At 40.2% G+C, this 20,016-nt stretch overlaps 1 protein-coding gene and 1 long non-coding RNA gene across 4 annotated transcripts in view; one reads left to right on the top strand and one right to left on the bottom strand.

Annotated features, from left to right (window-relative positions):
• Positions 1–17,162, bottom strand: part of LOC149457736 (uncharacterized) — a 77,703-nt gene extending 60,541 nt beyond the window's left edge. The window contains exon 1 of the long non-coding RNA XR_016313567.1: positions 16,889–17,162. This is a non-coding gene — a long non-coding RNA (uncharacterized LOC149457736). The remainder of the gene's footprint in view (positions 1–16,888) is intronic.
• SLC16A9 (solute carrier family 16 member 9) overlaps positions 1–18,944 on the top strand; it is a 110,046-nt gene extending 91,102 nt beyond the window's left edge. For 2 of the 3 annotated variants that reach the window (XM_089683162.1, XM_089683161.1), the window contains exons 4-7: positions 3,733–3,876; positions 8,263–8,358; positions 11,130–12,005; positions 14,433–18,944. In XM_089683162.1, the coding sequence (XP_089539288.1) occupies positions 3,733–3,876; positions 8,263–8,358; positions 11,130–12,005; positions 14,433–14,611 (1,295 nt within the window). In that variant the 3' untranslated portion in view covers positions 14,612–18,944. The remainder of the gene's footprint in view (positions 1–3,732; positions 3,877–8,262; positions 8,359–11,129; positions 12,006–14,432) is intronic. The other variant, XM_089683163.1, reaches the window with a different exon arrangement.
• The last annotated feature ends 1,072 nt before the right edge of the window (positions 18,945–20,016 follow it).

The following is a 20,016-nucleotide window of genomic DNA, read 5'->3' as shown; positions in this document are numbered from 1 at the left end:
GGCAATGTGTGCAGAAACTACAGTATAAAGTGACTGATTGGTGTTTTACAATGAAGGAGGGAGTTAGATGTCACAGAGGTGCATAAGCACACATGCTCATACCCTACGCATGCTTGTGTGCTCAGTAAACACTGCTGCCACTGCTCTTATCTCAGTAGTCAGGACTCAGAAGCAATAGACTGTGGGTTAAAGAGAGCCAATATAGGTCTGCTTAGGTGTGCATTGAAGTCAGTGATTTCTCGTAATGTATCTTATCCAATCACCACCTGAACCTTATAGGTTTTAAAGAAACCAGACAATTAATTAAAAAACAAAAACCTCCAAAGTCAAACATTCCTGCACACCGGAAAATCTGCAGGACAGTGTTGGATTTATTAAAAGGTAAAAGGGGCAAAATTGCCCCAGGCCCCCCTGCCAGAGGGGGCCTCAGAATTCCTTCATAAAAAAAATGTAAAAAATTCCTAATCCGTCAGAAGCTGTGCACACTATACACCAATTATCTATAAGATTACTAGCTGTCCAACTTGACACATTGCCTGGCTTTGAGAAAGCTTGGAAACCTTGGCTTGAATTGTATAATGCCTAATTATACTGTTATGAAGTTTGTTGATCGTAAAATCAGCCTAGCTTTTTTTGTAGGTACTTCCACCTATGACACTGAATCATTAGCGGTACCTTACGTGTCTGTTTTACTGACGTGTACCCTTTGTGTCCTATATGTTCTTTTTCTACTATGTTTGTCCTAATGAGTCACTACACTGTACACAATTATATGATGTTATTGCAAATCTAACATAGCATTTATCCATGTATGTTAAAAAAAAAAATTAATAATGATTAAATTATTTTTTTTTATTAAAAAAGTGCAGGAAGAAAGGACTTTGGTAAATATTATAGTGTAATGCAAAAGTGATGTATGACTTTCCAGTTCCAATTATCCATGCAATGTGTATCCTTCGAAACATAAGAGATTTTTATTAGAACAAATGTGGTTGATCATTAATTTCAGTTCACTTTTTTATTTGTCATATAATTTAATTTCTATGTTGAGGGGCCCCTAAACTTGAAATGTCCCAGGCCTCCCAAGGTCTAAATTTGGTACTGATGTAACATGTGGGAGAATCTATTCAGGGAATGTATATTCCCTGACTAAGTGTAGTGATGTATACAAGCATGGGTGACCTGTGACCAACAAAAAGGCACCAGATGTTTTTTACTTATGGGGCCCAAATAAATAGTGTTTGCTGGTAAGCAATCTGTCTAAAACACTCACATATAAACTATGACAAATTTCCTTTGAGTAGCAATAAGAGTATTAGTCATCTATCCACTTGTGTACACTGATGAACAGACTTCTTTCAAACAGTGATATCAGTGCTGCAGCTCCATTCTTCTACCAATCTACCAGTCAGTATACTGAGGCATGCCAGCTCTGTACATCACAATGGGTTTTATCTATATATTTGCACTTTCACGACTGTGCTAGGCGATAATTAAAATGCCTGAATGTTTGGGTATCGTGGTGAAATTCAGACATTATTCTGTAAACGAGGCACCATTCAGAGGGTTCATTTTCTGAATAAATGCAATGTGTTCTCTGATTGAGCAACATGGAGAGCATGGAATATGTTTAGTTACATTGGCCCAAGCTGGGCCACTGTAATTATGTATAACATAGCCATACCTAGAATTCTTCATTAAAGGTAGTCCCACTGCTGTGACCTGTGCCATTTTAAATGTTGTAACATCAGGTCTTTTGCTCCTTCAGGGTGGGTCTAGGGATTGGTTAACCACACTACACCTATCCTCCTTTTGCAAGCAATTGCAATCTTCCTCCAACATTCAACACTTTCTGAGATTGAGCGGCTTTGTTCCCTCTCTGAACCACCGAGGCACGTCCTAGCTTCTCTCTATAACGTGCTCCACAATGCTCTTCACTCTGAACTCCCTCCCTACACTAAGACGTGGGCTCGAGACCTAGGTAAGGACACTTCGGCGGAAGATTGGTCCACGTCGTTCAACTTTACTCATAAACCGTCTATTTCCTGCTACTCACAAGAAAAGAATTTTAAGTTTGTTTCTCGATGGTACAGGAATCCCCTCTCCCTACACAAAATCATTCCTTCTACACCTGATCTTTGTTGGCGCTGTAATAGAGCTGTTGGTACACAGCTCCAAATCTGGTGGGATTGCGATCAAATACAACCCTTCTGGCAACAAGTCTTTGCTGTATATAACCGGGTTCACAGTGAGTCCTTGGCCCCTTCACCAGAAATTGCCCTTCTATCTATATTACCGGGCACACGGGCAGCACAAAAGAAAAGTCTGTTGCGCTTCTATCTGTCTGTGGCCCCCCCAATTGATACCCCTCTTTTGGAAAATGGCCACCCCCCCTCCTTTCCCAATGTGTGCTTAATGATACCATGTGTATGGAGGAAATGCTGGTGTTTACCAATGATACCTATGATAAACATAAGTTGCTGTGGTCGATCTGGCTCCATTTCTCCTCCTCTGCGACTCTCCGAGATATGTGTTCCCCTGTTGTGCTCTAGTGGAGTTGAGCCTTGCTCCCAGGACTAATTTTCATTTTGGCTTATCCGCCAATTGGACCCTGCGGTCTGTGCCGAGATGCGGGCAGCGGGTTCGCTTCGGTGAGATTCGGTTGAGGAACCACCCTACTGTTGCTTTCTACTGTTCCCGTCTCCCAAACCAATCTCTTCTCTCTCTTCTCCTCTTTTGCTTTCCTTTCTGCTGGCTTTTTTCTTCCCCCCCCCCCTTTTATTCTATCTTCCTCTTTCTTTAGTTTACATTGTTGGTTATATGGAGTTCTCTCATATTGTTTCAGACATCTCACATAGGGATACCCCCCTGATACTTTATTATGTTATACCTCTGTAATATAAGTTATTGATCCTTTCCTCTTGCAGTTTTACTGCATCATTTTCATACATCCATATGAATCATAACCTCATCTGTGATGTTTTTATCTATTTTTTTGTTTATCTACTTGTACATGTTCTTTATACTTCTAATACTATGTCTGTTAAATTTATGCAAAATAATAAAGACAAATTTGCCTTTAAATGTGGTAACAAGCATGAGGTACTAAAATTATGTATCTGTGCATGAACTGTACACACAGGTATGCACATCAATGGTATCTGTATTGATTGTCTAGATCAGTGGTTCTTAACCTTGTTGGAGGTACTGAACCCCACCAGTTTCATATGCGCATTCACCGAACCCTTCTTAATTGGAAAAATAAAATATGATTTTTAAAATTCAAAACATAGGTATATATTTATACATAGGTGCACAAAATGAACAAAACCGTTAAGAACAAAGAACAAAACCATTAAAACATGATTTTCACACAAAAACAAAAACATAATAATGAATATTTACTGCACGAATCATATGAGTCTGGTGTGGGTCTTCACCTCTGCCGAACCCGCGAGACTGACTCACTGAACCCCTGGGGTTCGATCGAACCCAGGTTAAGAACCACTGGTCTAGATGCTATTACTAGACTTGTTATTCTACTTTAGTGGCCACGCACAGGGCATAAAAGGACAAGAATGTCATCAATAGCTTCAGGGCTTCAAGTTGTCCCTATGCTACTCCTTTGTTGCCTTAGCACTCTGATTGTCCCACTCAAATAGATACAGTTGTTATATATACAGGATGAAACCAAACAACTACTATAAACAGTTTATTATCTTTTCTTTGCAGGTCCCCTGTGTAGCGCTTGTGTCTCTTCTTTTGGTGCTAGACCAGTTGCCATTTTTAGCGGATTCTTGATAAGCGGGGGATTGATATTGAGTAGCTTTGCTCCAAATATTTACTTCCTTTACTTTTCATATGGATTTATGGTTGGTAAGTAACATGTTTCATGAAACTACAGGTTTCATTTATAATATGCACTGGAATAAGATCATAATGCTAATGTATTGTATGTGAAATAGAGATCACAACTTACATTATTGTGTAAACACTTTTAATTTATAATATACTGCTCTTATGTTTGAGTGATATTAAAGTGGTTGTAAAGGATGAAATTTTAATTTAAAAAAATAACAAACCTGTCATGCTTGCTCTGTACAATGGTTTTGCACAGAGCAGCCCTGATCCTTCTTCTCTTGGGTCCCGGCCACTGCTCCTGGCTCCTCCCCCCACTAAATGCCCACCATAGCAAGTCCATAGACACAGAGTGTGGCTCAGCCTGCCCCCCCTCCTCCTTAATGGTTGTGACTGACAGCAGCGGGACATGGCTCCTGATGCTGTCTCTGAGCCAATCAGGAGGAAGAGAGCCACTGCTTTCATGCACATCACTGGATCAATATCAGGCTCAGGTAAGCATAAGAGGTGACTGATGGAGAGCTTCATGCAGAAGGTGTTTTTTATCTTAATGCAGAGAATGCATTAAAATAAAAAAAACCTTCAGCCTTTAGAACCACTTTAAACATGCTGTGTGTATGTCACTATGACTTAAATGAAACCTGGACTGAGAAAATATGAAGGCTGCCACTGCTGACATTTTCTTGTGAGAATGCCAATTCCGGTCTGTCTTTTTATCCAAAGACTCTAAAACTTTTTGACTATGCATATCTGAACTGTAATTATTTGAAAGCAGGGGTCTCCAAACCAGGGGGCACTGCCTGAGGGCCCAGGGTCAGTAGGGGGCCCCATGAGTTGCCCCTGGTACCTTTCATAGGCTTTTTTTTATGTAGTTTGAGTGTTGGCAAGGACACAGGGATCCCATGATCCCCTATTACCCAGGGGCCCCATGAGTTGTCAGTCTGCCCCTGCTCCAAACTTTCTAAACAGAGGGCCAGTTTACTGTTCTTCAGACTTTAGGGGAGCCAGACTGTGGCCATTGGGAGTACAAAATGTCCCAGTATCAGTGGGAGTAAACAATCCCCCATCATCATTGGGAGGAATTGTGCCTGCCCCATTGTTGGTGTCATTGGGAGGAAATGTGCCCTTCATTAGTGTCATCAGGAAATGGTGTCATTAGGAAATGTGCCCCCTCATTGGTGTCATTATGAGGAATTGTACTCCACCGTTGGTGTCATTGGGAGGAATTTTGCCCCATCATTGGTGACTTTAATAAGAACTGTGCCCTTCATTGGTGTCCGTGAATAAAATAGTACTCCACGGGCCAGACAAAAGCAAGCAAAGGGTCACATCCGGCCTCTGGGCCACAGTTTGGAGACCACTGCTTGAAAGAAAAACTAGTAGGGACAAAGGATTGAGTTTAAGTTATTACTGTTCTTTTTTGAATAAAACCTTTTTTTTTAGCTCTAGTATCTAATTTAAATGTAAGTGAGTACTCTTGCTAAATGACATCCAGGAAAATATGAATTACTGATTAAACCACACAGAAATTATCAGTATTATTACTACAGGTATATCTACAGTTTATCTGTACAGTTTATTGGTCTATATCTGACAGTTTACACAGCATTTTACATATTAAAGCTATTCTAAAGGTTAATTTTTCTTTTGGGAAAAAAACAAACATATTATACTTACCTGCTGTGTGCAGTGGTTTTACACAGAGCAGCCTGGATCCTCCTCTTCTTGGGTCCCCCACAGGCTCTCTTGGCTCTCCTTCCTGTTGGGTGCCCGATGGCAAGCAGCTTGCTATGAGGGGGCCCGATGCTCCATGTGTCCATTCACATGATGGGGCTCAGGTAAGTATTGAGGGTCTGGGGATACTACTGCACACAGAAGGTTTTTTACCTTTGTGTATACAATGCATGAAGGTAAAAAACCTTGGGCCTTTACAACCACTTTAAGGTCTAGCATTCATACATACACATACTAGGGCCATTTTACACAGGGGCAAATGAACCTACCAGCATATCTTTGGAGTGTGGAAGGAAATAGAATTACCTGGAGGTAACCCAGACAAGCACAGGGAGAACATGGCATCTCCATGCAGGTAGTGTTCTGGTTGATCAATGCAAACAAGTGTAGTGGTGCTGCTACCTTCCTTCAATCCTCAGCTCCACCCGGTGCTCAGACCAGGTGCTGCTGCTTCTATATACTGTGAACCTCTGGAGGGACAGTCGATACTTTGGTAAATGTCAAATGGCAGTATCTTTTTTTGAAGTGTCATTACAATAAGGGCAACTGCCATTTGACGTTTACCCAAGTGCCAACTGTCCCTCCAGTATCCTGGTTGAGATTTAAAGCGAGGACCCCAGTGCTGTGAGGCAGGGGTGCTAACCACTGAGCCACTGTGTTGCCTGATATTTGCATAAGTTTGCAAAGTCCAAGGTATGCCACTGTAAGGAAGGTCATGTACCTCCCACCAACATCTGCAATTCTACATTATTATGCTTCAGCCTATAACCCTATAGAAGGCACAACGTTATCTGATACTGTGTTGCTTATGCAAATGCTTTTCTTTGATATACTATCTTTTCCAGGTGCATCATAGGCTGTACATTTGAGTACACCTATTAAGAACATTGCATCGTATAGATTCTAATTACAGATAATAACTTTTTACGTAAATAAACATACATTATCATATATATTTGGTACACTGAGCCTTATATATTAGGCATAATGCATATACTGGTTGTCTAAAATCTTTTCCTTTGATTGTGAATTACACATTAATATGCTTTTGTACTCTATGAACTTTTTAAAAAAAGAGTATTTTCAGCATATTCTTATGGGTCTGCTTGTTCCCATATTTTTCTCGCCTAGTGCAAGTGAGACTAATCTGCTCTTTGATATTGTTTTATTTTAACGGATGTGAATCGCTTACTTTGCTAATGCTATTAACTGAAAACCTTTGATCACATCTGCTTCTGTATTCTGTGGGTTAACTGTTATTCAGCGTGTACAGAAGTGACACCACATATAGAACAGTCAGCAAAAAACTGCTGGCTGCCTGCCAGTACTGATGCAGCTAAAAACAACTTGCAAGTATTAGCCAAGGAGGATGTGAGACTCAAGGCTCACTCAGATTTCCCATGGCCAGACATGTTTACATTTTATCTTCTTTGTGGGTATTGTATGTTGATTATAAACTAAAGCGTATGTAAAGCCTAACAATTAACTACTCTTATTTACTACCATTTGCTCTGTTAAATGTAAAATTAAAAGGATTTTCAAACATCCTATAACAAAATACAACTGGGCAGGGCTGACACCACTCAGATCACAAAATTGCAGCCAGCAACAGGATGTAGGAGCTGAGTGCAATCCTGGTAGATCAATGGGTATTGTTCTGAGCTTGCAGAGTCATCAAAGGAATAAAACATGGAGAAATGTGCATGAATTGCATAGATGTACTGCATTTTTTTCCTGACATACAGTTTAACAAGGATCTGGAATGGAGACCACTGTGTACATGACCAGTTCCTAAATAAAGCTAGACATAGCATGGATGTGTTTTAACCATAAACAGCCTAATCCCACTACAGATAAATGGGGAAAAAGGAATGATCAGGTGATGACCAGTCTGTTTAGGCTACCTAGGGTGAAAAATTGAAGGCTTTCTATGTCAAAAGTGTAAATTCTTACACTTCGAAATGTTCAAATCTGCAGAAAATGTTCTGTACAATGGTGCCAACATATCTTTTTTTTTCAAAGGGAAGGAAGGCATTAAACCACACACATTCTGCTTTTGTCTGACAGGCAAATCATGTTAGAAATAGCATTGAGTCTCATTCACACAGATGTACCAATCCGCACAACTGTGCTAAGGGCTGGCTTCACCCATGTGGGATGCATAGATGTTTTGTGCGGGCAGCCTGTTGAAATCAATGACAGGTGCCGGCTGCATGGACCTACAGGGATATCCAAATGCATCCCAGATTGTACATCTGTGTGAGTCTGATGGACAGATCAGAATGTATTCTGTCTGAACATCCCATGTGGATGAAGACAACCCTTCACATGTACATATTATTATGACCCCATGGTATCATTTTCTTTTCTTTGATAATACCTGGAGAAGATCTGGTAACAGGGGCGGACTGACCATTTGGAAACTCGGGCACTGCCCGAGGGCCCGGGGCAGTAGGGGGTCCCATGAGATGCCCCTGGTACCTTTTTCATAGGCTTTTATGAGCTTGGGCAAGGACACAGGGGCCCCATGATCCCCTATTGCCCGGGGGCCCCTTGAGTTGTCAGTCCGCCCCTGTCTGGTAATGTTATCTTTTAATTAGGCAGAGCAAAGTGTAATCATGCACAGGTACTACTGCATTTGGATCTAAGGATGTCATTTCTTTTTTTCAGGTTTTGGGTGTGGCCTGTTGTATACAGCTGCGGTGACTGCAACTTGCCAGTATTTTGAAAAGCGACGAGGACTTGCACTTGGAATTGTTTCAACAGGTATAACAAATTTATCAGCTGTAAATTTAAATGCAAATTAGATTTCTAGTATTTCTTACACATATATAAGTGATAAGTGAGAGGAGGGAGAGCTACCTTGACCTGTTTATAGATGCATATGCGCAGAATGTATTTCAAGTAATTAAACATCTGTAGTGAGATTATATACACTCCCTGGCCTCTTTATTAGGTACACCTGTTGCTTGGTGACACAAATAACACTAATCAGCCAATCACATGGCAATGCATTTAGGTATCTAGACGTGGTGAAAATGACTTGCTGAAGTTCATCATCAGAATGGGGAAGAAAGCGGATTAAAGTGAAAGTGACTTTGAACATGGCATGGTTGTTGGTGTCAGATGGGCTGGTCTGAGTATTTAAAAAACTGCTGATCTACTAGGATTTTCACGCACAGCCATTTCTAGGGTTTACAGAGAATGGTCAGAAAAAGAGAAAATATCCAGTGAGCAGCAGTTGTGTGGACAAAAAATGCTTTGTTGATGTTAGAGATCAGAATGGGCAGACTGGTTCAAGATGATAGAAAGGCAACAGTAACTCAAATAACTACTCGTTACAACCAAGGTATGCAGAATACCATCTCTGAACGTAAAACATGTCTAACTTTAAAGCAGCAGAAGCCCACACCGGGTGATACTTTTGTAAGCTAAGAACAGGAAACGAAGGCTACAATTTGCACAGGCTCACTAAAATTGGACAACAGAAGATTTGAAAAACATTGCCTGGTCTGATGAGTTTCAATTTCAGCTGCAACATTCAGATGGTAGGATCAGAATTTGGCATAAACAACATGAAATCATGGATTAATCCTGCCTTGTATCAATGGTTCAGGCTGCTGGTGGTGTAATGGGCTCCTTACTACCAGTTGAGCATTGTTTAAATGCCACGGTCTAGTTGAGTATTGCTGCTGACAATGTCCATCCCTTTATGACTATAGTGTACGCATCTTCTGATAACTACTTCCAGCAGGATAATGCCCCATGTCACCAAGCTCAAATCATCTCCAACTGGTTTCTTGACCATGATAATGAGTTCAATGTACTTCAATGGCCTCCACAGTCACCAGATCTCAATCAAATAGAGCGCCTTTGGGATGTTGTGGAACAGGAAATTTGCATCATGGATATGCAGGCAACAAATCTGCAGGAACTGTGTGATGCTATCATATTAATATGGACCAAAATCTCTGAGGAATGTTTCCAACACCTTGTTGAATCTATGCCATGAGGAATTAAGGCAGTTCTGAAGGTGAAAGTGGGTCCAAACCGGTACTAGCAAGGTGCAGGGGCGGACTGACAACTCATGGGGAAATAGGGGATCATGGGGCCCCTGTGTCCTTGCCCAAACTCAAAAAAGCCTATGAAAAAGGTACCAGGGGCATCTCATGGGGCCCCCTATTGACCCCGGGCCCTCGGGAAGTGCCCGAGTTTCCAAATGGTCAGTCTGCCTCTGGCAAGGTGTACCAAATAACGTGGCTGGTGAGTGTATATATATTGGTTACCATTTCTGATCTCTCTTTTTAAAAATGCTAGCTGTCTGACTTACATGTTTATGCTTTGGCTTCAATATCTTCTAACCTGGAACAAGTATAGCGATAAGGAGCCCTGAGACTTTTGTGAAACTCATGTGCCGTTTTATAGTTTCAGGGTGGTGATTTAGAAATACTGATACAGACACAGACAACCAGCATTTTCAGAAGGTTCCCAGCAATGGCAGCAAATACAAATAAATATACTTCTGTATCTTTTAGGAATTAGGAAACATAATTTAATAGCTACAAGTATAAGTACGTACAATAGATTCCAGGTAGGGTACCTGTATTTTTTTACAGTTACATTGGTCCACTGTGACATCTCTTCCCCACCTTTTCTCGTCCATTTAGAGAACACTTTGTATTAATTCAGAAAATGCAATTTATTCTCTGAACTGCACCTGTGCTAAGTATCCAACCTTCTGTGTTCAGAATACAGCAGGCAAGCCACTCAGCACGGGACTCAGAAGAAAGTGGAGATCACTGGATTAGCGCTGTCTATTTCTTAAAACGGGACTTCAGTCTATCAATCAACATTGACTATTTTTAATTCTTATGCTGATAGCATTAGTAAATAGATAGGAAATAGATAGGATTTTTCAGGAGGGAAGGAGGGTTTTCTTAGCTATGCACACCATCCTGCCTGCATGGTTCAGCCAAGGGCAGATGGATTACAGGAAATAAATGCTAGATGGCTATTGCCAGAAATGCTAGGGGGTGTTTTTAAAAATATTTTCTCAGAAAAATAATGCATGGAGACGTGGATGGATTGATGTGTTTGCTTTGGATAATAAAAATTAAATAGCATATTGGGTTGGGGTGCTCAGATGCAGTGTAGTTCTACTTTAAGTGATTTCGAGCTTCCAGGGGCATTGGCCAGGTATTGTATATGTATATGCATTGTTATATTGGTCTAAGCCAGACCAATGTAACTATGTACTGTATAAAATATCCATACCCAGAATTCCTTTTTAACTATATTGCTCTGTTTAGATTCAGGGATAGACTAATGATACTGAGCATGCATGTCACCAAAACAGGCATGGTTATTATTTTTCTATCATTAATTAAGCCTTTTTGGGTCTTTGTGCTTGAGCTTGAAGGTAAATATGGTACACACAAGCACACCAGTAAGTACTGCTTTTTAATAATAGTTGTCCTTTAAACATGGGGATAAAAATACATTAAATATACATAATTGTTTGTATTTACACTTTTTAGGTTCTAGCGTTGGAACCTTTATATATGCAAGCCTGCAGAAAGAGTTGATATCTATCTATGGAATAGATGGGTGTTTGCTGATCGTTGGGGCTCTGTCATTGAATATATTGGCATGTGGCATTCTGATGAGGCCATTGCCACAAGTATCAAGCAACAGAAAAGAGAAAGCAGACAAAGAGAGAGCTCCAGATACCTACCTCATTTATCATGAAAAAGAACTCAACACTGAGGAACAGCTGGGGATGCTTGTGAAATCCCACACATTAAATGAAAACTGCAACTCTCAAGATAATAAAACTACCACTCAGCTTGATATAGAAAAGGTTAACATCAACCATGGAGCTGCAGAGAAACAAAGCTGCAAACAGTTCATTAAAAACAAGTGCCACAGCTACCTTGATTATTGGGAGGACACTCAAAACCTTTTCAAAAACAAAGTGTTTGCGGCTCTTTTCATAAACATTCTGCTTTTTGACACAGGAGGGTTTCCTCCAGGATTTCTTTTGGAAGATGTAGCCAAAAGTGCCAATATAAGCAAAGAAGAGATGGCAGTGCCCCTAGTGTTCATCCTTGGCGTCATGATGGCCATCGGTAAGCTCATCTTGGGCATCCTGGCTGATTTTAAGTGGATGAATGCCTTATATCTTTATGTCTTTACTATAGTGGCAACAGGCTTGGCAATATTTGCAGTCCCTTTCGCCAAGACATATGCCACCCTGGCTATTATTGCTGGGACAGTAGGATTTTTTACTGGCAATTGGTCAATATTTCCATACGTAACAACAAACACTGTTGGCCTAGATAAACTCACTCACGCCTATGGGATACTGATGTTCTTTGCTGGTGTCGGGAATTGCCTTGGACCACCTGTAGTTGGTAAGCTATTGTTTATGTTGTAACCCACTCATTGGATAGTTATTTAGGACTTTCCCGTTCTTTAGGAGAAGATCGTTTACAGTAAAAGAAATTTAAAAAAAACTGTACACAAATTGAAGAATAATTGTCACATATTCTCAATATGTCAGTGAAAAAACAGATGCGTCTACTTTTGTGGCATTTACATTTTCATTTTTGACATGAATCTCATAAGTCTGGATTCCTGTTTGTTGTCATACCTTTAATGATGGTACTAGGCATATATCATATATATATATATATATATATATATATATATATATATATATATATATATTGCTATTAAAGGTCACACTTAGAGGACAGCTGTACTTCTAGTACAAGTTGTCCTTTAAGGCATGCAGCCGACCCCTGAGAGCAGTGCACCTAGTGCAATACTTACCTCTGTCCCCATTCTAGCAATCTTCACTGTTTTGCCCTGCCTGGACCTGCATACAATTTCTTCTAAAAGTGCCCCCATTGGGTCTCTTTCTTCCTGCACAAGTGCTCCACATCCCAATTAATTTATATGGGGAGCCATACCCATGGCTGCCTTCAGACATCCTGTGAAGTATGACTTTTCCCATAGAAATCAGAAAAGCAGCGGTGTGCATGCCAAGTATGCAGAGGACCCAGCAGGGCTGCACAATAAAGATCACTGCATCGGGGGGGCGGAGTGATGCCAAAAAGAACAGGAAGAAAAGTGAAATCTCCTCTGTGGGAAGGCAGATAGCATTTAAACCCTAACAGGTTGTACTACTTCCAAAACAATTGTTGTTTAACCCCCTAAGGTATAAGTGTCCTTTAACTGTAAGTGAGACAATACGATCTGCATAGGGTATAATGCACACTGTGTTGGGACTGATCTGAACTGGCTTTGCCAAATGAAAGTCCGCATATTTCAATGAAGCTTTCTTTCTTGAACCATTTGCAGGCTTTCAGTGAGGTAGTAACATGTTTCTGTAATAAACAAATATAGCAAGCTCCTTAGTTTTATAAGTCAAAATACATTTTTTGCTAACATATAATTACAATTTATGATAGATAGAAAGCACACTAGCATCGTGTGACACCTTAAAAAAAAAAAACATTATTAAATGACATGGACTGGTACTCACAAACATCTCTTTATAAACAGGGTTCTGATGAAGAGGGTTTGCCCTTGAAACTGGTCAGTGGAAATACATGCAGTAGATGGTAACTGTATGCTGTGCAAACAGGATCAGTTAGAAAGATTTATTGAATGCACCAAAGGTGAAATGGGTGTCTTCCTAGATTTTTTTAATTGACAAGACAGGTTCATAAAGAGGCATTTGTGAGTACTGGCCTATGCCATTTTATAAATAATTGTTTGATAATGGTGTCACACATTGCTGGTACACTTTCTGTTTATCCATAGTGCTTCTGGTGAAAACTGGAAAGCTGTGGGCTCTGTGTATTAAGTAAACCACAGGGAAAGTTCATTGAAAGAACACTTTTTCAGAATTTTTCTGCTGCTGAATTTTATTTATTTTTTATCACTTAGACCCCTGGTGAAATCATCATGGGATCTGTAAACGGATTCCCTGCTGAATCAGAACAGAACAGAAGTTATTTTTGTGACACCCATGTCTGATACTTTTTTTTTTTCTGCATTTAAAAGAGAAGTGCATGATTAAAAAAAAAAAAGAAAAACCCTACTTACTCACCTAGATGGCTACAGCATCAATTTGATGCTGTTCCTCCCTAGCTCTACACTTTTTGAGTGATCAAAAAAGGATTATTGCTCAGTTCTCGGATCTACTCTGAGCACAGAGCGGTGACTGTCAGTCACCGCTCTGTGCTCTGCCGCTCCAGCGCTCACTGAAGGGCCCAGCTGTGGAGAGGCAGGAGCTTCTGACTCAGGCAGTGACTCACTAAGAGGTAGAGCCAGCTGCTGGTCAGGAATCTGGGTAGAGCCTGACATTATGGGCAGATCACCTGATCAGGATCCCTGCAGATCCTAGCCCGGCTCTGTGACATCCGCCGCCAGTGGGCTTTAGGTAGTAGGTGCACTCCTGTGACCCACAGGAGAAGTATGGCCAGAAGAGCTTTGGCCATTCTCCTTTAAAAACTGGAGCTTTCTGGACTTATATTCGATCTGTAGGTATTTGGGTGTAAACAGACTTGCATTTTGTTTACATCCAATCACTTCTGTTCTGTATCGTTACATATTGAGAATTGGATTCACATAAAATGTAAAAAACTTAACAAAGGAAGATATATTCCCTGTAATGTCACAATACTAACATAAAAAAGGCAGAGTCTGTAGGCTAATGCTGTGAATTGATATACTGTGAAGTTGCTCTTACTTATAGCATTCTTATATTTTATTCTGAGTTATCAATTAATGACAAATTAATGTTTACAATTATTGTTGCTCTTTTTTAGGTTGGTTCTTTGACTGGACGGGAACGTATGATATTGCCTTTTACTTTTGCGGCATTTGTGTTCTTATGGGAGGCCTTGCCTTGTTCCTTGTGGCACTACCATTTTGGAAGAACTGTGGATCAAATAAGTCAGAGCCGTTTTCAAAGAGTTACTCTTATAAAGTTGCTGCAAGTGTCTGAGAGGCTAAAGAACAATGTTTTATTGTTAAAAGGATTGAAGAACAATGTCTTATTGTTAAAGGATTAATGCTCTTTAATATACTGCATGACAAATGCCTTCAACTTGGCATCAGTACACATGGCATCTATAAGATGTTATACCTGTGTGCTTGGACTGCTCCAGCTTGTGCTCCTTTTTTAGGTAAATTCTGATTACAGATCCTGCTGCATATATCAGGCGATGTCATGGAGGTGCCATCATAGTCCACCAGCACATACATCAGATGGTTTGCTATAACACTGTGTTTCACATAGAAAAATAAAGAAGGCTGCAAAGGTTATGGGGATGTCAGTGGAACAGGGAGCTAGCAAACACCCAGGGAATATTGGTGCTTTTTTCTTTTATATACGCAAGAGATTGTTGTGCTTTTCCTGTAATACATCGTGAAAGTTTATTTAGATGACAACTAAAAATCAATACAGTGTTTTATTAACTTGATATGCGTATGCCTCTATCTCAGAAGGCACCTTCTCAGGAAATGTATACGTTTAACCAGTACCATAATTATATGTTCATTCCTGTCAGTCCTTGGATTAAATAGCAGAAGTATTTTTTTGTAATCTAAATGTTTTATAGGTGAGAAGAAAGAAAACTAATGCCATGTCTGCCATTTTGGGCCAACATTTTTCTAAGCTTTCAGAAAAGATCTAAGCCCAGAGTCCACCTAAAAAAAGTATTTTAATTTGCATAGAACTTACCATCAGAACTTATTATCAGAATTCTGCAATAATCTTTTAGAGCTCCCTGCAATAATATGTCCGAGTTCTACTATATTATATCAGATTTTTGAGATAATACTTTAGATTCTTCCGTGTGCAATGCTATTCTTCAAAGCTGAAAAAGACTCAGTGGATCTGATAAGCAGTTTTCAGCTACATGTATTAGTGATAAAAATAGTAATATGTCATACATATGTTTTACCACACAACAAACAGAATTATATTCCCTGAGGGAAATGCAATATGTGTTCCCTTTATTAATTTGCAATTATCTTATGCTGGGAAGTATACCAGTTCTTTCTGATTGGTGCTGTTTTTTTTATAGATATCAGTTTATCCTTACATATTGATAAATGTAACTGGAAAGGCTACACCTAGTGTTCTGTTGGTCAAAACTAAGGATTGCTATGTACAGCGCAAACTTTGTCTAAATCCTGCTAAATCAGCCAAAATTCAAAGGCTCCTGTCAGCACAACCCAGCTTGACAGATGTTGCTCATTTGACTTTTATTGAAGGAGCTGGGTGTGAAATTGTCCCCTGAACAGTGCTTGCAGTTGTAGATGCAGACACTGTTTGTGTATTCTGACAATTGCAGTGGCCAATTTTCAGAATATAGGATCCAACAAGAAAGGTTCATCCGTCCCTGCTCTTTAGTGTGGATGGTGGAATCTGTTGGATTTCTTTTGTTAAGCCCGTAGGCTGAACTGGCTAAATATATGGCCAGCTTAACCAACAAATGTGCTATAGAATCCAAAACAGTGTTTATGTAGCTTTTTTACCTATATTCTGTTAAAATTGGTTTGATGCTGAAAGTTTTCAGTTGAAGTGATACCCATTTATCGACTAACTTAAACTGGAAGATACAAGATTGTAGAATAACTTAGATCCATTCTTTAGGCTTTACACCCTTCAGGAAATGGTTCTGAAACCCATGCATTCATACACAGTTACTAGAGGGAAAAATTAAATATACTGTATATACCTGTAAAAATAAATGTTTGTCTTGACACACTTGGCTGATAAAGGCTGTTGTAAAGATTTTATATATAAATATATATATATATAGAGAGAGCGATAGATAGCACTACCCCCCTATGGACTCACTTTAGAGTCCCCCTAACTCTGCACAGCCAGGCAACATGCATTTTCTTCCACATTTTGCACTTGGAGTCAGTAAACAGTCCTTGAGCTTGGTTTTGTGATTTTATTAAGACTTTGATGGGGTTTAGGGGTGTATAAGATGCCCAAGGAAACTGCAAACTTGAGGACAAACAACTTCGTAACTACGTACAGATGTGGACAAAATAGTCTTTCCTTTAAAAGCATTCCAGCTCTCTGGTGTACATCCTCAGACCCCAGATGAATCCTCCTCTTTGCCCAGCTGCCAGAGGGTGCTCCCTGGGCAAGGGGGCCTAGAAGTTGCCAAATCAGCTTAGCATCCCCAGATGAGAAGCTAGTTAGTTTTCCAGTTGACCGCCCTCTCCCCTTATCTGGCCCAGAGTGTGTAAGAGTACTCACACTATCCTCTCCTGATAGCTTGATGGGTTGGTGGCTGTCTTCAGGCCTTTTGCTGAGATGGCTCTTTCCCTGCTGCTCAGGATGTCCTCCCTTAAAGACGGTGGTACAGTGGAGATCCTCTTCTCCAGCACCTGCCCACAGGTAGTCTCCTTCTCTGGACCCCCTCCCACACTCCAGATTCTCACTCCATCTTTCACCCGACACTGCCCCCTTACACCCAGGCTCTGCAATACTTAAGGGTTGCCTCAGTCACCATACCCAGCCTCCTTCCAGGGGATTGGCAAAGGACTCACAAGTATGCATATCTGTGCTTTCTCCCCTCCTCCATCAAGCTCTCAGGTTTCTGGAGAGCTAGGAGGGCTCCAGAAGCTCTGACCTTCAGAACCTCCCTAGTCTGTCCTAAGGTAACCTCACTACTCACTACCTCACTCCCAGGCTGCTACTCAGCCTCTGCCTAAAAAAATAAAACAACAAACTGGTATCTGGTTAACCTGGAGGATATATATATATATATATATATAGATAGATAGAGAGAGAGAGAGAGAGAGAGAGAGAGAGAGAGAGATCAGTCAGTTTAAATGTGTTATCGGGGTTATTGACTCATTGACTAATTGATAAAATAAATACTCGCTTGAATTGAGAGTCCTTTTGAAATGCCCATATACCTGAGAAACAAAATGAAAATACAATTATTATCATGTTTAATGTGTCATGTTTATTGTGCATTGGATATGGCTATAGTAATCAGAGCATATTGGCTTAGTTGACTATGAAAGATGTTTAGGCAAAAAAAGAATATAATTTAAATTTTATCATTTCCAAATACATGAAAAACTGAAAACAAGAATAAATGTTAATATATCTCTCCCCACATCCATTATTGGAAACAAACTAACAGTTGCAGGAACATTTATACAAAAGATTCCTGGAAAGTGTGCTTTTGTTATTACCTGAACATTGGATTTAGCAGTTCTGCCATTGCATTGTGGGGGCAGCTGTGACCAGTATTCTAAATGAACCCTCTTCACATTGCTACACACCCTTCTAGTAAATGCTACACAAAAACAGGGGACTCCTCAGCCACATACACTATATTGCAATACAATTTCAAGATGGCCAGCTGTATCAAAGTGCCAGCCACTCCCTACTCTACCAGCAAAATGCCAAAAACTTAAATGTACATATTGTACTTAAGTGAACATAACGTCCAAACACGAAGTAAACGGACAAGGTCGGAGGAGGGGACAGAGTCATGGTCTTGACACTGACCTGAAATTTACACTGGAAAACACAATCCGTGCCCAGAACTCAACATCAAATGATTGTTGATAATTAAATGATAATTACTATGCAACTGCCTTATCTGTATAGGTCACACAAACTATTCCAATTCTTGTCCAGACAAAGAAAAAATTCAAGGTCCAATAGAGAAGATAAACATAGTACCAATGACCTTCGTAGGTATACAAATTTATTCATGCCATAAATCATTATGAATGTACAATTCAGGCTTATATGCCTTACATCTTTTGGACAGAACATTTGTTCATCCCTCTCTCTAATCTGTCTATATTCCTCATCTGTTATAAAGACTGCACATTCTATGTATAAATTAGCTTTTCAAAGTGTATGATTTATATCTAATTTATATAGTGACATTTAGTATGTCTTTTTATTAGCAACTTTTTTATAGATAATTTTTGTACAAATGGGTAAATATTTGTTTGCATATAAATGGTCAAGAATTTTGTAGGGTATACTAATTTGGCAATTTCAAAAGATACGTTTTATCATTCAGGGAATGGCACTCTCCTAAGATTCCCACTAGATCATTATCCCTACCAGTGCCCACCCAAAACTGATGTATAATTTTTGGTGGATTTGACATTTAAAGATTAGACTAACTTAGACAGGTCAAGGTGGAACTCTGTATGTTTGAAAGTTTTCATGTGGTATAGATTCAACAATAACGTTTTCTGGTATACTGCGTCTGTGTGTCTTCTTTCAAATGTTTTGTGTAACATAACACTTAAAAATAAAAAAATGTAAATATGTAGGAAGTGAAAATGGGTGGTTTATACCGTAGTAGCATGAACATTAATGTTAATGTTATTAAAAAGCTAATGATTAAGCCAGCGTTGTACATGAACCCAGGGGACAATATGGTCTTTCAGGAGATGGAACTCACTGGCTTTATTCTGAAGAAGAGGGTATGACCCTTGAAATGCGTCAGCTGGTAGTCTGACCTATGTCATGGCCATGTGAGTTCCATATCTTGGAAGACACAATTGTCACCTGGGTGTATGTACAACACTGGTTTAATCATTGGCTTTTGTTAGTTTGCACTTATTGGTTCTTATTTCCTAAACAAATGTTGATGATAATGCACTAGACTCTTGTGCCATTCTATTTTGTTTATGTTATTTCAAGATTCCGTCATCTCCTGAGGGCAGCATTCACGTTGCACACTGGTCTAGGTTGAGAGCTGATGGTGACTGTCCACTACAGTCCATTTGGTTTCTCAAGAATCTCTTAGCACTACAGTGTCAAGGTTGTTCCTTTGGTCATGAAAGAAATCACACATAGGTTTACATCGCTTGGGGACTCCAATAGTAAAAGTGGAATTCTCTATCTCAATGTATTGCATAAGAAAATATTTCCCCTCCTCCTACCTGTAGCATTACTTCCTGTCCTGAGCTCATGCACCAGTCTAATGAGTTCATTAGTATATGAATAAGGGAAGTGTAAGGGACCGCCTGGCGGTACCACTAGCACTCCACTGAATAGGCGTCCCCAGCGCACGGAGTCTAAGTCCCAGGGTGCTTGTTCACCAGGGCCCCTGATGGTGGGGATGGACTTGGAGCCCCCCGAGACCAGGTCGTGGCTACTGGGTGCGTCCGTCAGTGGTAGTGGTATGTGCCAAGGGCTCCCACGGGGAAGAGTCTGGTATGAGGAGGTCAGAAGACCCCACTGCAAGGGATGGATGGATGGATGAGCAAGGTCAGACGGGCCGGGTCGGTAACAGAGAGGACGGCAAGGTACAAGGCAGCGGGCATAGAATGGTCGGGTCACACGCCAGGTCAGCAACAGCAGGTCAAATCCAATAGGGGGCATTCAGGAGAGAGGTC

Source organism: Staurois parvus, unplaced genomic scaffold (assembly GCF_062004578.1).
Source record: "Staurois parvus isolate SC_StPar_1 unplaced genomic scaffold, SC_StPar_1.0 ptg000303l, whole genome shotgun sequence".
NCBI classification, from domain to species: domain Eukaryota; kingdom Metazoa; phylum Chordata; class Amphibia; order Anura; family Ranidae; genus Staurois; species Staurois parvus.
The sequence above is the reverse complement of the archived record's forward strand: the minus strand, read 5'-3'. Positions and strand labels throughout refer to the sequence as shown.